This window comes from Sminthopsis crassicaudata, chromosome X, assembly GCF_048593235.1.
Source record: "Sminthopsis crassicaudata isolate SCR6 chromosome X, ASM4859323v1, whole genome shotgun sequence".
In the NCBI taxonomy this organism is placed as follows: Eukaryota; Metazoa; Chordata; class Mammalia; order Dasyuromorphia; family Dasyuridae; genus Sminthopsis; species Sminthopsis crassicaudata.
The window spans coordinates 35,128,226-35,141,360 of record NC_133623.1 but is presented as its reverse complement, the minus strand read 5'-3'; the positions used below and the strand labels follow the sequence as shown (position 1 = coordinate 35,141,360).

The 13,135-nt window shown below is 39.3% G+C and overlaps 1 protein-coding gene across 1 annotated transcript; it reads left to right on the top strand.

Moving 5' to 3' along the window:
* The first annotated feature begins 1,024 nt into the window (after window positions 1–1,024).
* Window positions 1,025–6,128, top strand: LOC141548678 (elongin-A-like). Its single transcript, XM_074277734.1, has 2 exons — window positions 1,025–1,194; window positions 2,434–6,128. The coding sequence occupies exon 2, from the start codon at window positions 2,512–2,514 to the stop codon at window positions 4,837–4,839; it is 2,328 nt and encodes a 775-aa protein (XP_074133835.1). The 5' UTR covers window positions 1,025–1,194; window positions 2,434–2,511; the 3' UTR covers window positions 4,840–6,128.
* Window positions 6,129–13,135: the final 7,007 nt, after the last annotated feature.

Sequence of the window (13,135 nt, the reverse complement as noted above, 5' to 3'; positions counted from 1 at the left end):
AAGAGGGAAGAGAAAGAAAGAGAGAGAGAAAGGAAGGAAGGAAGGAAGAAAGAAAAAAGAGAAAGAGAAAAAAAGGAAAGACAGGAAGAGAGGAAGGAAGAAAGAAAGGGAGAATGCACTAATTGCTTACTATATTCAAAGCACTTTGGTAAATGATGAGAATGCAAATAGTAAAGCAGTCCTAAGCTTTAAAGGAGCTCACATTCTATTTGGAGAAATAATACCTATATAAGTCAGATGGAAGGGTCCAGCAGTCCTTTGTGTTCAGTGGCAAAGCAGATGTTACTGCCTCTTCTTTAATGTTATTTCCACTGCTAAGTTATATTATATTTTCTGAGGTTGATCCATTGGGCAGTGAAAACGGCTTTGGGAGCAAGATCTTGATTTTGGGGGGCTTCATTAGCTGGAGCTGGAGCCCTTGCAGGAACCATGGCCAGACTATACCTCCACAGGGGTTCTTTCCAGGATAACAGTTATATATGTATTCTGCTGCAAGCAACCCTATTCCTAAAGTTCTTTGGTTCAGGGCCCTGGGTTGTCTCTGTCAGGGTTCGAAGGGAGATGGTAGTCAAAGTAACGATAGTGTGGCTTGCTTGGCATGTGATGCCTCTCATAACCCCCTTGGGGGTGCCATGCTACTTCGACTAAGATGGCTTGCCTGTCTTGTGGGTGGCAGTTGCTTGACTCCAGAGCCGCCTCTCTATAACGGTTATGAGGACTGGTCTAGAAGCAAGATGGGTGGCCAAGGCTCCTCTGTTTAACTAGCTGTTTTCATGCTCTCTCTCTCATTATCCCGTGAGCTGCTTGAAAGCAGGTACTGGCATTTGCCTTTCCTTGTATCCCCAGTGCTCACAGTGCCTGACATAGAGTAGGCAGCTAATACTTGCTTATTGACTATCTAACATGGTGGCAGTTGGTGGTAATGATGACGAGGAAGGTAAATCTCATCTCCAATCTCATTTCTCAGCAACATGAAAAGAATGTTTAGTGGTTCATATTTAAGTGGTTTTTTTAAACAAATATTTTAAGAACTTTCATGTAGAAGAGGCCAGCGTTCTAACTGTTTTGTTTGGCTCCCTAGGGAGGAATCAGGAACAATGGAAGGAAGCTGCAAAGGGATAAATAAGGTTTAATGTTAGGAAATACTTCCTAACAATTAAAGCTGTCTCAAAGTGGAACGGGCTTTCTTGGAAGGTAAAGAGTTCTTCATCATTGTACAAGTTGAAGCTTCTGCTCATGCAGCGTTTAAGAAAAAGTCACCTGAGAGATTCTGATTCTGCATCTTTCGGTTCCTGTGAATTGTTCTAACTGTTCAAGCAAATTGTCCACAATTAACTCAGAAAAGTGCTCGAGCAGTTTCTTCCCTTTAACCCTCTGATCCCATCACTGGACATTTCAGCTTAAATGTTTCTTAATTAGAAGGAACATCTAGTCCAGCCTCCTCATGACACAGTGAGAGGTTGGAGCAGGGAAAGGGATAACTTTCCAGAAGTCACACAGGCAGTAAATGAAAGGCCATATTAAAACCCATGTCCTCCATCCCTCCATTCTTTCCTTCTTTGTTTCTTTCTTTCACTTTTCCTTTCTCCATTCCTTTCTTTTTTCCTTCCTGCCTTCTCTCTTCATTCTATTCATGCTTCTTTCATTCACTTTTACTCATAAGACATTCAGATAAACTAGAATGAGGTCAGTGCAGCTTGGGCCCAGAAGACTTCTTATTTTCCTTAAAGATACCCAGAATTTCTGAGGATTTACCAGGGTTGCCACTTCATTCTCATACTTTTTCACTAGAGCTCTTTAGTTAGTGACACCAAACCCAAGTCTCTTTTTTCACTGTACCACCCCAGGGAGGCTAAACAACACAGAAGTACACTCATTGGTAACAGGGGGCATTTTTAATAGCACTTACACCATTTTTTAAAGATAAAAATCACTGGAAATCAAGTGGACACAGGGGAATTGCTGAATAAACTAATAGAGGGGGGTAATTAGGTATTATAGGGGGTGAAAATACTCATTTGTAAAGAGTCAAACAAACATGGGATGAGGGACAAGACTTGGTATGAATGAAATAAACAGAACTGGGAGATAGTAACAGTAGTAACGTAAATTAACAGAATACTAAGTGGAAACTAATTGTACAGTAATGTTTTTAACATTCACTAGTAACAACCACTTAGAACACATAATGAAACGTACATTCCAGAGGGAGGGTGGGCACGAGACCATTCTAGTTAGGCTAAGGGTATTGAGGTGCGTCATATATGATATCACCCACCGATCGTTTAGACGTAACTCAAAGGGAAGATTCCATGGCAGGGGGCAAGGGGTGGTCAAAGGGGAGGGGAGGTGTGTTTCTAGAAATGTCTGTGATAGAAAGGTAGAAATCAAAAATAACTTAATATTATTTCTTTTTTAATTGATTTTTATAAGTTCTGTGCTGACCTGATCCAGTGAAGAGTCCAGAAAGGAGCCTTCCCTCCGCTCGCCATCCTTCTGACCCCCCTCAAGATGGAGACGCCCACAGCCACTTCAAGCCTCGTAGAACCCACCACTTCAACACTAGCAGCCATGGCTTCGGCCAGGGAGGCTGGGATGAAGGAAGCCGTAGAACAACTCCAGGCGGGACTGCTCTGGCTCCCGCATCCGGACAAGGTGTTGAAATATATGAAAAGGCTTCATGATCTACCGATGACGGTGAATGTTCTGGCGGAGACCGGCATTGGCAAGCTCGTGAACAGTCTATGTAAATACGAAGAAGTAGGTGCCATGGCTCGGGATATAGTGGGGCGATGGAAAACTCTGGTCCCTGCTGAAGAAGACTTCGACTCCGACTCTGATCGAGACTTAGTTTGGGAGGAGCAAAGCTTCGAGAGGAGTCGCTCCAGGAAACGGCCCCATGGCGTTTCCAAGGAAGACGACTTACAGAAAACGCGGAAATCTTCATCCAGCCAGCCACCGAGCCCCAGTTTTGGGGAGAGAAAACACCCAAAGCTCTGGGAGGCAGACAAAAGCCTCAGAGTAGCGTCTGCTAGTGAGACCAGAGAAGGGAGAAAAGAGTGTGATCAACACTTACTGTTGAACCATCCAAGCAGCAGCCAAGTTCAATCACAGTCTTCCGACAGCTGTCAGCAGCTCCACACAGGCCATTCCAGCCTCCAGGGGGAAAAAGTTCAGAAATCGGGGAAAGGCTCAGATCCCAATATTCAAGACAAAGGAAAGCCCATCCAAGAGAGTCAACTAGGAGAACCTTCCCAGGTTAAGCCAAAGTCTCTTAATGACGGGAAGAGACAGAAATCCGTAATTGATAAAGAAAAATGGCTGCTAGATTTTGCAAGACAAAAGAAAACCGTGACTTTGAGCAGAGAAAAAGTATCTGCTACATCCAAAGAAGCAGGCCAAAAACCATCATCCTCAGGAACTGACACAAAAGAGAAACAGAGCAGTGCTCCGAGAGCAGATAAAGATAAAGAGAGCTGCGGTGTCAAAAAGTCTTTTCCTCCAAAGGAAACACATTTTGTAAAACATATTTCAAAAACAAAACACCTGGATACTCCAACATCCAAACCAGAAAAGAACCAACAAAATAAGGACATGTGGGATGTAGGGAAATCGTTAAAAGACAAGAAAGTGTCTCACAATGTACAGACCCAGGAGGGGAAATCCAGATCCCCCAAATCCCACAAAAGCACAGAGAGCTGCCTTCTACAGACTGGATTGCCAGAATCATGTGATAAAGATGAACAGCCCACTACATCTGATGGTTCTAATTGCAACTCTGCAGGGCAGACACAGAGGAAAAGCAGTGTTAAAATTCCAAATGTTGTTCATGAGGATGAAGGTCATGATGAAGATGATTATGGTGCCAAAACCGATGAGAGTAAAAGCCCAGATTCAGTTCAAGATCTGTTCAAGGTGAATAATGGCAGGCTAAATAAAGAACAGTCTGCAATGGTGTTGGCCAAACTGAGAACTATCACCAGTCGTATTACACCACGCTCAGGAAATACCCCTGTGCCTACAATACAAGAAAGTAGCCAACCTACAGCTTCTGAAACATCTCTCCCCTCGAAACCAAAGAAGAAGAAAACTTCCTCCTATCACGAAGAAGAAGGAATTGGATTTACAGGACGCCGAATGAATTCGAAGATGCAAGTGTACTCAGGACCCAAATGTGTTTTCCAACCAAGATTAATAACGCTTCACCAGCAATGTATCAGGGTCCTCAATAACAATTTAGATTCCATCTATGACATCGGAAGCGTACCCTATACAGTGCTGGAACCGGTCCTTGAGAAATGTACACCTAAACAACTGCATCGAATCGAAGGATACAATCCTGTATTAATTGGGGAGACCGATCAATTATGGAAAATTCATTGTAATCGAGATTTTAAAAAGGAAAGACCAAAAGAATCTGAGTCCTGGAGGGAGTTGTACCTTCGACTCCAGGAAGCACGAGAGCAGCGACTGGTGCTTTTAACAGAGAACATCCGATCTGCTCATGCCAATAAACCCAAAGGCCGCCAGACCATGATGGCCTTTGTCAATTCCGTAGCTAAACCACCTCGGGATATTAGAAAGAAGCAGGAAAAATTTGGCACTGGCAGAGCAGCTATTCCTGAAACTAGTAAGACCAAGCCTGCCTTATACCCCCCAGCCAGCCGTTATAACAGCAATGGTGCACGTACATCTGCTGGCCCTAGTACTAGTAGTATTCATTCAACATCATCAGCTGGTAGCTCTAGTTCTTGTGATAGCAGAAAAACCCCAGGGAAAAAAATTGCCCCCATGATGGCCAAAACTATCAAGGCCTTCAAAAATAGATTCTCCCGCTAATAGACCTTTCCATAAAGTGACAATAGGGGTGAAGTACCATTTTCTGTGTTTTGGTGGGGAAGGGCATTTGTGAAATTAATAAAATGGCCTGCAATCTTTTGCTCAAATAGATTGTTATTGTCAAATAAGTGTTTTGAACTTGCCCATGGATTAATAGCTCTGATTTTTTTTTTTTTTTACTTTTGTCCCCTATAAGTTACCTATATCTTACCTATAAATTATATAATACATATATCTAATCTATATCTCTCTCTATATATATTACCCTGCCTTCTTAACTGAGTAAGATTTTAATCACTCTGGGGTAACAGATGAAAGTTTAGGCTGCTGAATGATCTTAGTTTAATTCAGCCTTGTTAGCAGACCTCTTTATAAGCTACAAAAACTGTTTTTATCTAAGAAATATTGCCTTAATTTGTAAGATCAAGAAAACCTCGTTTTTAACAAAGTATTTGATAGCCTTTAATACTAATCACATAGATGAAGTGTTATGACTTAGATGATAATTAACTTGGGTGGATTCAAAAGTGGTTGATTGACTTGAATCCAAAGAGAAGTCATTAATATTTTGATGTTAGCTTAGGAGAGAGATCTCTTCGTGAGTGTTCCAAAAATCTCTGCTTGGTCCTGTCTTTTTAAACATTTTTATCATCTTAGATAAAAGCCATAGATTATACCTCTATGCAATTTTTCATTGAGCTGGGAAGGATGTAGAACATTATCCAATGGCAGAACCATGAGTTAGAGATTGCAACAAATTAGAGCATAGGGATGGATCTAATAAGGTGAAATCTATTAGGAATGAATATCAATTTTTAAAATTATTTATAAGATTATTTTTAATAATTCAGTATATATGTTACTATATTTATTAAGCATATTTATATGATGTTATCTTTATAAAATCATACATGTTTATTATAAGATAGATATCAAAAACCCCCAAAGCTCATACAAACTTGGACTTCATCAAAAGAAGTATGTATTCTACTGCCAACTGGTCACACTATATCTCAGTTACTGTGGTATCACAATTTCAGGACTGAGAAGTTAGTTCTCAGAGGAGGCCAAAAAATGGTATCGAAACTAGCGTGGAAATATCCATGATCACATAGAGGTAGTGGCTCCCAGCTCACAAAATATCTTCTAGTAGACGTTAGATAACCACTTATTGCAGAGGGAATTCTTGTGAAGTTTTGGGTTGAGAAAAATGGTTCCCTTCCCCTCTGACACTCTGTGATCATCAGAAATTAAAAGCTAGAATATGACATACAGAAAAGAAAAGAAAATGGATTTGCTGCTCCAAATGTCAAGTCTTACAGAGTTGAGCATATGATCTTCAGTGTCAAAGATGGATTTTCAGCACAAGGCAGGAATTTGCATCACTCCTGCTGAGAAATGACTTGTCCAAGAGCACGTAAGCTAGTTGAGTGTCAGAAGCATGTTTCACCCTCTCATCTCAACCATATTCCTTCCTCTGCAACATGCTGTTATTCCATCTCACGAAGTCTGTTAAGCAAAAAGTGATTTTCAAAGTATTATTTTGTTTTAGCTCAAAGAAGTCTTTCACTTTTCCTGACTACTCTCACAATAGGATCAAATAGAAAAATAAATTTTTGCTCTCTCAGGTGCCTTTGAAAGAAAAAATAAGTGTGATTCTTCAGAATCTAATCTGTAACTCACATTTCTTTTCCATTCACATAGAATCAAGCACTTTAATTTGTGATTTAATTTTTTTTAAAAAATATGAAACCCATGTAATAAATTCATTGAACTTATTACTTTGGTCTCTAGTTTTGTTGTTCAACTCTGGATTTTTGCTTTTTCAATGTGAAATTCATTATTATTGAGCCTAGATCTCTCCAAATATAAACTTATCCTTGAAAATAGATGAAAGTCTTAGAGATGGTCCCAATGGTGAATCGAGAAAGATTTTTAAGTCTGCACCCTTTCAGTTATTCAATGTTTCAGGGGTTTTCCCATTTTGTCCAGGTGAAATCAACACCCTTCCTTTTCCCTCAAGGCATTAAAAAAGAACAAAGCTGATGGAGTAATTCCTTTATGATCGTGGCATTTAGGCTGTTTTTCAGACTAAATGGAAATATCCACATTGACTCAGGTGTTCTTTCTGCTAACTTCTCTCGGAGGATATAATCAACTCCATACAAACACTTCAAAATAAGCAGAAAAAGTCGTTCTAAATTATTTTTGAAGAAAAAAAATGTTAGTATCACTTTGGAATTACATAGTTTGTTGAAGGAAACAGATTCCTCCATAGGAATCAAGTCCCTAACCTGGATTTTGGCCTCCGCTAGCTTGCGTTCGACCTTCAGACATTCCCTAAAAGCAGTAGTAGCACAGTGTCAAAGGATGCTTAGCCATCACTATAATGGCTAAGCATCCTTTGACACTGCACTACTACTGATTATAATATATACGTATATATATTATAATATATAATACTATATAATAATATATAGATATATAATGTATATAATATATACTATAATGATTCAGTGACATGGTTGATTCAGTGAAAAAATATCTAGCATATTATTAGCATATAACAAAACAAGTGAATTGAAATTTACCTTTTCCTATTACAAATGAGGTATTGATGATACTATATAGAGGATTACTTCTTATATGTTAGACTGGATGATCTGTGAGGGCCTTTGAAACTGAAAGCCTGATATTCATTCTAGTTCAGAGGGGTTTTTTATTTACTATTTTATTTTCCACAATTACATGTAAAACAATTTTTTGAACATTTGTTTTTAAAACTTTGAGTTCCAGATTCTCTATCTTCCTCCCCGAGACCCCCCACTGAGAAGGCATACATGAAGTTACGCAAAACATTTCCATAAAAGTCATCTTGCAAAAGAAAACAACATAGATCTCCCCACTTCAAAAAAACCTTTGAGAAAAATAAAGTTTAAAAAATATTCTTCTGATAATTATGGAAGTATGTATAGAAGAATTGCACACATTTAACCTGTATTGGATTGCTTGCTATCTAAGGGAGGGAGTGGGGGGAAGGAAGGGAGAAAAAATTTAGAACACAAGATTTTGCATGGGTGAATGTTGAAAACTATTGCATATATTTTGAAAATAAAAAGCTTTAAAAAGAGAAAGAAATACCACAGCATAATAAGCAAATATACCAGCTGTAACCTGAATGAATAATCTGCCTTCCATAAATGCATATGGCTATGTTTCACATCTATATAGAAGGTATTGAGATAAATAAAATTCAAATGTATTTAAATTTTTTAAACAGTAAGCTTCAATCTATATTCAGTTGCAATCAGTTCTCTCTAGATAGCATTTTTCATCATAAGTTCTTCAGAGTAGTTTGGGATCATTGTATTGCTGAGAATAGTAGTCATTCACAGCTGATCATCCCACAACATTGTAGAGCAGAGATTATTAATTTTTGTTGTGTTATGGGACCCTTTGGCAGCCCGGTGAAGCCTGTGAACCTCTCCCGGCTTCCTCTCCAGGCTCTACCCTGATGATACTCAATGCCTGGTGAAGGCTTGCCTAGAATGAGCATGCTGAGTCCAAGCCATGCTGTTCACCTCCCTCCTCTCTCACTCCCCATGCCATCTGCCTTCCTCTCTCCACAGGTACCTCACCTTCTCCATCCCCCTCCTTTCTAGCTATCTTTGTTGTCTTCCTTCATTAGACTATAAACTCAGTGAGAATAAGTACCATTTTGTTTTACAATCCCTGTCACTTAACACAAGGCATTGGCCCTTAGCGTACAGTAGCTACTTAATAAATGTCCTATGTATGCTTGGTTATGTATGCATGTGTGTATGTATGTATGTATGATCCATTCATCCGTTCTTTCCCTCTGATGAGTCCCTAGCCCTTGTCCCCAGAATTTCCTCTCCTCAAAATATAGATAAGGGGGAGATGATGGGTCAGAGTCTGTAGTCTACTCAAAACTGCACATCTAGCTAAGGACTGCAGAGCAATAAACTCTTACCTGTTGACAGGACCTTGCAAAAACCTCATCTTATCCCCTTCCCTAAATAATAATACTTTGCTAAAAGACATCTGGCTCCTCCCTTATCCATACCTGGCTCTCCTAACATAGGCTACCTGTTGAGGGAAGTCCCAAATTTCAGTATATAAAACTCTCCTACCTTTTGCTAATTACCAGACTTTTTCAGAGCCTGATCTGGTACACTTTTACCTTAATAAAGTCTTTTGTGACAATAATAGAATCTCTTTGACCACATCATTATATTACATCAAGTATGTGCTTAGAGAACCACCATCCCCCACCGAGTAGGTACTTAACTACAAGCACTTAACTACAAGTACAAGCAAGTACTTAACTACAAGCACCCTACAATCTTAGATTCAAGTATATCCTTTCAGAGTTCTGCCCTACAAGCAATCTGAGCCTGGTCCTGTGCTGTTTTACATTTTTCATCAATGAGTTGGACAAATACATAAAGAGAACAATTATCAAGCCTGCAGATGATCTAAAGCTAGGAGGTATATCTAAAATGTTAAATTATAATTAACCCCTAAATGTATTTCAACAGAATAGAAGAACATTGAGCTGAATCTAGTATGATGAAATGCGGCAGGGACAAATGTCTTGTTCTTGGGTTCAAGAAAGCAATATCACAAATATAAAATCTAGAAGGAAGTCAGTGTTACTTAGAAGTTTACCTAAGTAAGATCTGGAGGTTTAGTGGACTGAAAAGAGTTTTCTTTTTTTTTTTTTTATTTTTAAAAATTATGTTTTATACATGTGTGATGAGGTATAACCAAATGTTGAGGTCTAGATAAGGGATGCCTAAATAAAATTAGGATTAATTGAGGTCTAGTGGCAGGTTTGGGGTACAGGGAGTCAAATGGAGCTCCCCTGCAACCCCTTTGGATTCGGTGCAAGGATAAAAAGTTAAATGAGTTCTAGTGGTGGGACAAGAGTCCCCTGTAAATGAATTTACAGGCCCAAAAACCTAGATTGATAAAAAAAGGTTTATTGTAGGAATTTGGAAGTAAAGTCAAAGGTAGAAAGATGCCAGGGCCAAAGGTGGTCTCTGGGCAGGCAGGAACCCTTACATGGCCAGAAGGATACCATGTTGTGGGGGGGAAGGGCTCCTGCCCAGAGAGAGCTCCAGTTTGCCTCTTTTATACCTAAAAGGGGCTTGTGGGTGTTTCCAAGTTCTTGGCGGGCTTTTCAGATAAGGAAGAAACTCTTTGTGGGGAGTTGGGGAAACCTGAGCAGATAGTGGGGGCTGAAAAACTCAAGCCAGCTCAGATCCGCTGGGGGCTGGGCCGGGATATTCAAAAGGGTGCTTTTTGATCAGGATTTGTGAATCAAAGGTCAGCCATGGGTGTTGGGAAATCAGAAAGGAAATCTTAAAGGGGCTACCACCCCCATCAATGTACATTCCATTTTTTTTTTTACATATTTCCATATAAGTCATGTTGGGAGAGAAAAATCAGAATAGAAGGAGGAAACCATGAGAAAGGAAAAAAAGAAGAAAGGTGAAAGTAGTATGCATTGATGCACATTTAGAAATCTGTAGATCTCTCTCTGGATGCAGATGGCATTTTCCATCCAAAGTTTATTGGGATCGCCTTGGATCCCTGAATTGCCCAGAAGAACCAAGGTGATCATCACACAATCTTGTTGTTGCTGTGTACAGTGTTGAAAATGGTTTTCCATGAGAGAATAGAACAACTTGGTAAACATTGCAAATACATTTTCTGGCTAGCCCATACATTTTCCTGTGTTTAGTACTCATTTACCATTATTTTTAAAAATGTCTGTTCAGGAACATATTCCAGGTAATTCTGATGATCTCGCAACTGATAGAGCAGGCTACAGATAGGTAATACCTATCTGGCATTTTGGGGTTCATAATTCATAATTCTCTCTCATTACATATTTTGAGAGTTGTTGGGTTTTTTTTTTTTGTTTGTTTTTGTTTTTTGTTTGTTTGTTTTTTGTTTTTGCAAATAAAATCCTCAAGGCTTTTGGTGACTAACTTTAGTTTAAATCCACCAACAATGTGTCTCTACTGGCTCCAACTTTTAACATTGTGGGCTACTTCCTCCTAGGTAGCCTTTTATCCCTTCACTTCTGTGACACCTCTTAGTATCCCTCATACCTCTTTGTGTACTCTCTGTCTCATTGTAGGTTCTTCATTCTTTTCAGATGTGAGTGGCCCCCCAAAGTTCTGTTCTTCCCTTCTTCAATCACTCTTTCCCTTGGCTATGTCATCCATTCCCATGATTTCAGTTATGCTTTATATGTTCTCTTTCTCCATACCCAAATTCTTTTCATGTATCTAGTGTTATGTTTCTTTGATTGGATGGAGATCTCAGCACCGCATTTGCCAGCTGTCTGAATTTGGACTCTTAACCTTCCAATAAATACAATATGCCCCTTCTGCTAGAGGCTTTGATTCTTTTGCCAGAATCACTATCTAGTCATCCAGGCTTATCTCATCTTTTACCCTTCCCTCTTCTTTAATCTAATAAATAAAATAATCTATTATCTAATAAGATAATAATCTAATAAAAAAAAAGATTTCTTGTCCCCTCCTTTCAACTCTTATTATACCACTGTGACTTAGCCCTTCATACATAAAATATTTTATTAGACTGCTAATTGATCCTTGCACCTAGAATTTAATGTCCGCTCTCCCGCCTTCACACCCCTGCCCCCCTAGTGTGAATATTCAAGAAGTTCTTCAGTACTTCTCCTATTAAACTTTCAGTCAATCCTCATTACCTTGCAAATAAAGCATTATGTCCAACTCTTGACATTTAAGGCCCTGCAAGCTTATTGTAGATTCCTTTCCTTTCTAAACTGCTATAGTTTGGTTAAAATGGATTACTTTCTATTCTCCTCTTTTCCTCTTCACTCCTTTGACCAGACTATTCTCTATGCATTGAATGGATCTCACTCCCACTGCCATCCTCACCTCTGACTATTAAGGCCTCTCCATTCCTTTAAGGTTCACTTCCTTTGCAAAGCCTTCCTGGACTCCTCTGCTCCGTTCCTTCCCATCTTAGAAGAGTGATTGATCTCTACCCAATATCTCCTATATATTTTGCTTAGCCCTGTTCCTTGTATCATAGTTATGAATAAGTTCCCAAATTAGATCGCAGTGCCCTTGAGAGTAAGGCTTTCATTATCCATACCCTCCTATCCCCAGAGCACTGAGCACAGTTAACTTCACTCAGTAGGTGCTAAGCAAATATTTAATTAATGAGTGCCTGAAAAAAAAAATCTAACACCTGTGGGAAGAGGAATTGTGGAGGCTAAGTTTGTAGAGATAATATTTCTTTTTCTCCATGATGGTGCTGTTGAGTGGCTGACCTCTGTAAGGTCAGTCTTGGCACATATAACTCTCTGTTCTTTTCCCACCACAACTAATTAATTTTTAATGCAAGTAATAGCTTTACTTCTCTGTTCTGTCCCTGAGAGCACACAGCTTAATGACACTGAATACGCAGTGTTCCCTGGTAAAAGATCATCTTAACGCTTGTTTGGGCTAATGCAGCTTGTGGTTCAAATGGAATTCCCTTTGGATGAGTTTCTTCCACTCAGGGGAGGAGGGGTAACTCAGCTTCCCTCTTTACTGGCAGTCCTTTTACACACTGGCCCCAATCAACCTCTTTCACTTTCTATCAAAACAAAGTCTATCGTAGTTAATGCACATCATATCTTTGAGCCAATGAATCCATTTCCTAAGATGTCTCAGTGATACCAGATAAGCCCATTTCCCTCTCGAAGCCTCATTTTTCTCTTCTCTAAAATGAGGGGACTGAACTTGATGGTATTGGAGATCTTCTTCCAACTCTGTCACATTTCCAGTTACGTGGTTCTGTGTTGGCTTGTTTGTGTAGGCTTAGTGAAACATGTTGTTTGAAGTGCATTGTACAATAATTCAAGAGACCTTCCTTCTACTCCTAACTCTGTCTTTGCTGGATGGTCTGAGGGAAATCACTTTTTCTTTCTGGGCTTCAGTTTTGTTTTTTTTTTCCATATGGAAAATGAGGTGATCTCTAAAATCTCTTCTGACTTTAAAATCTATGAGTTTATGAGGGTATCTATGTGTAGTCTCAAAAGTCTCTAGTGCAGTATTAAGTTATTAAAGGTTAAAAATTGACTAAGACTTTGGACAATGGAACACACACACACACACACACACACAGACAGAAACAGAGAAAGGGGGAAAGAGGGAGGTAGAAGTAGAGCATTCAATCACCCAAATGGGAATCAGAATCCAAGCAATATATATTTAGTTGCCCT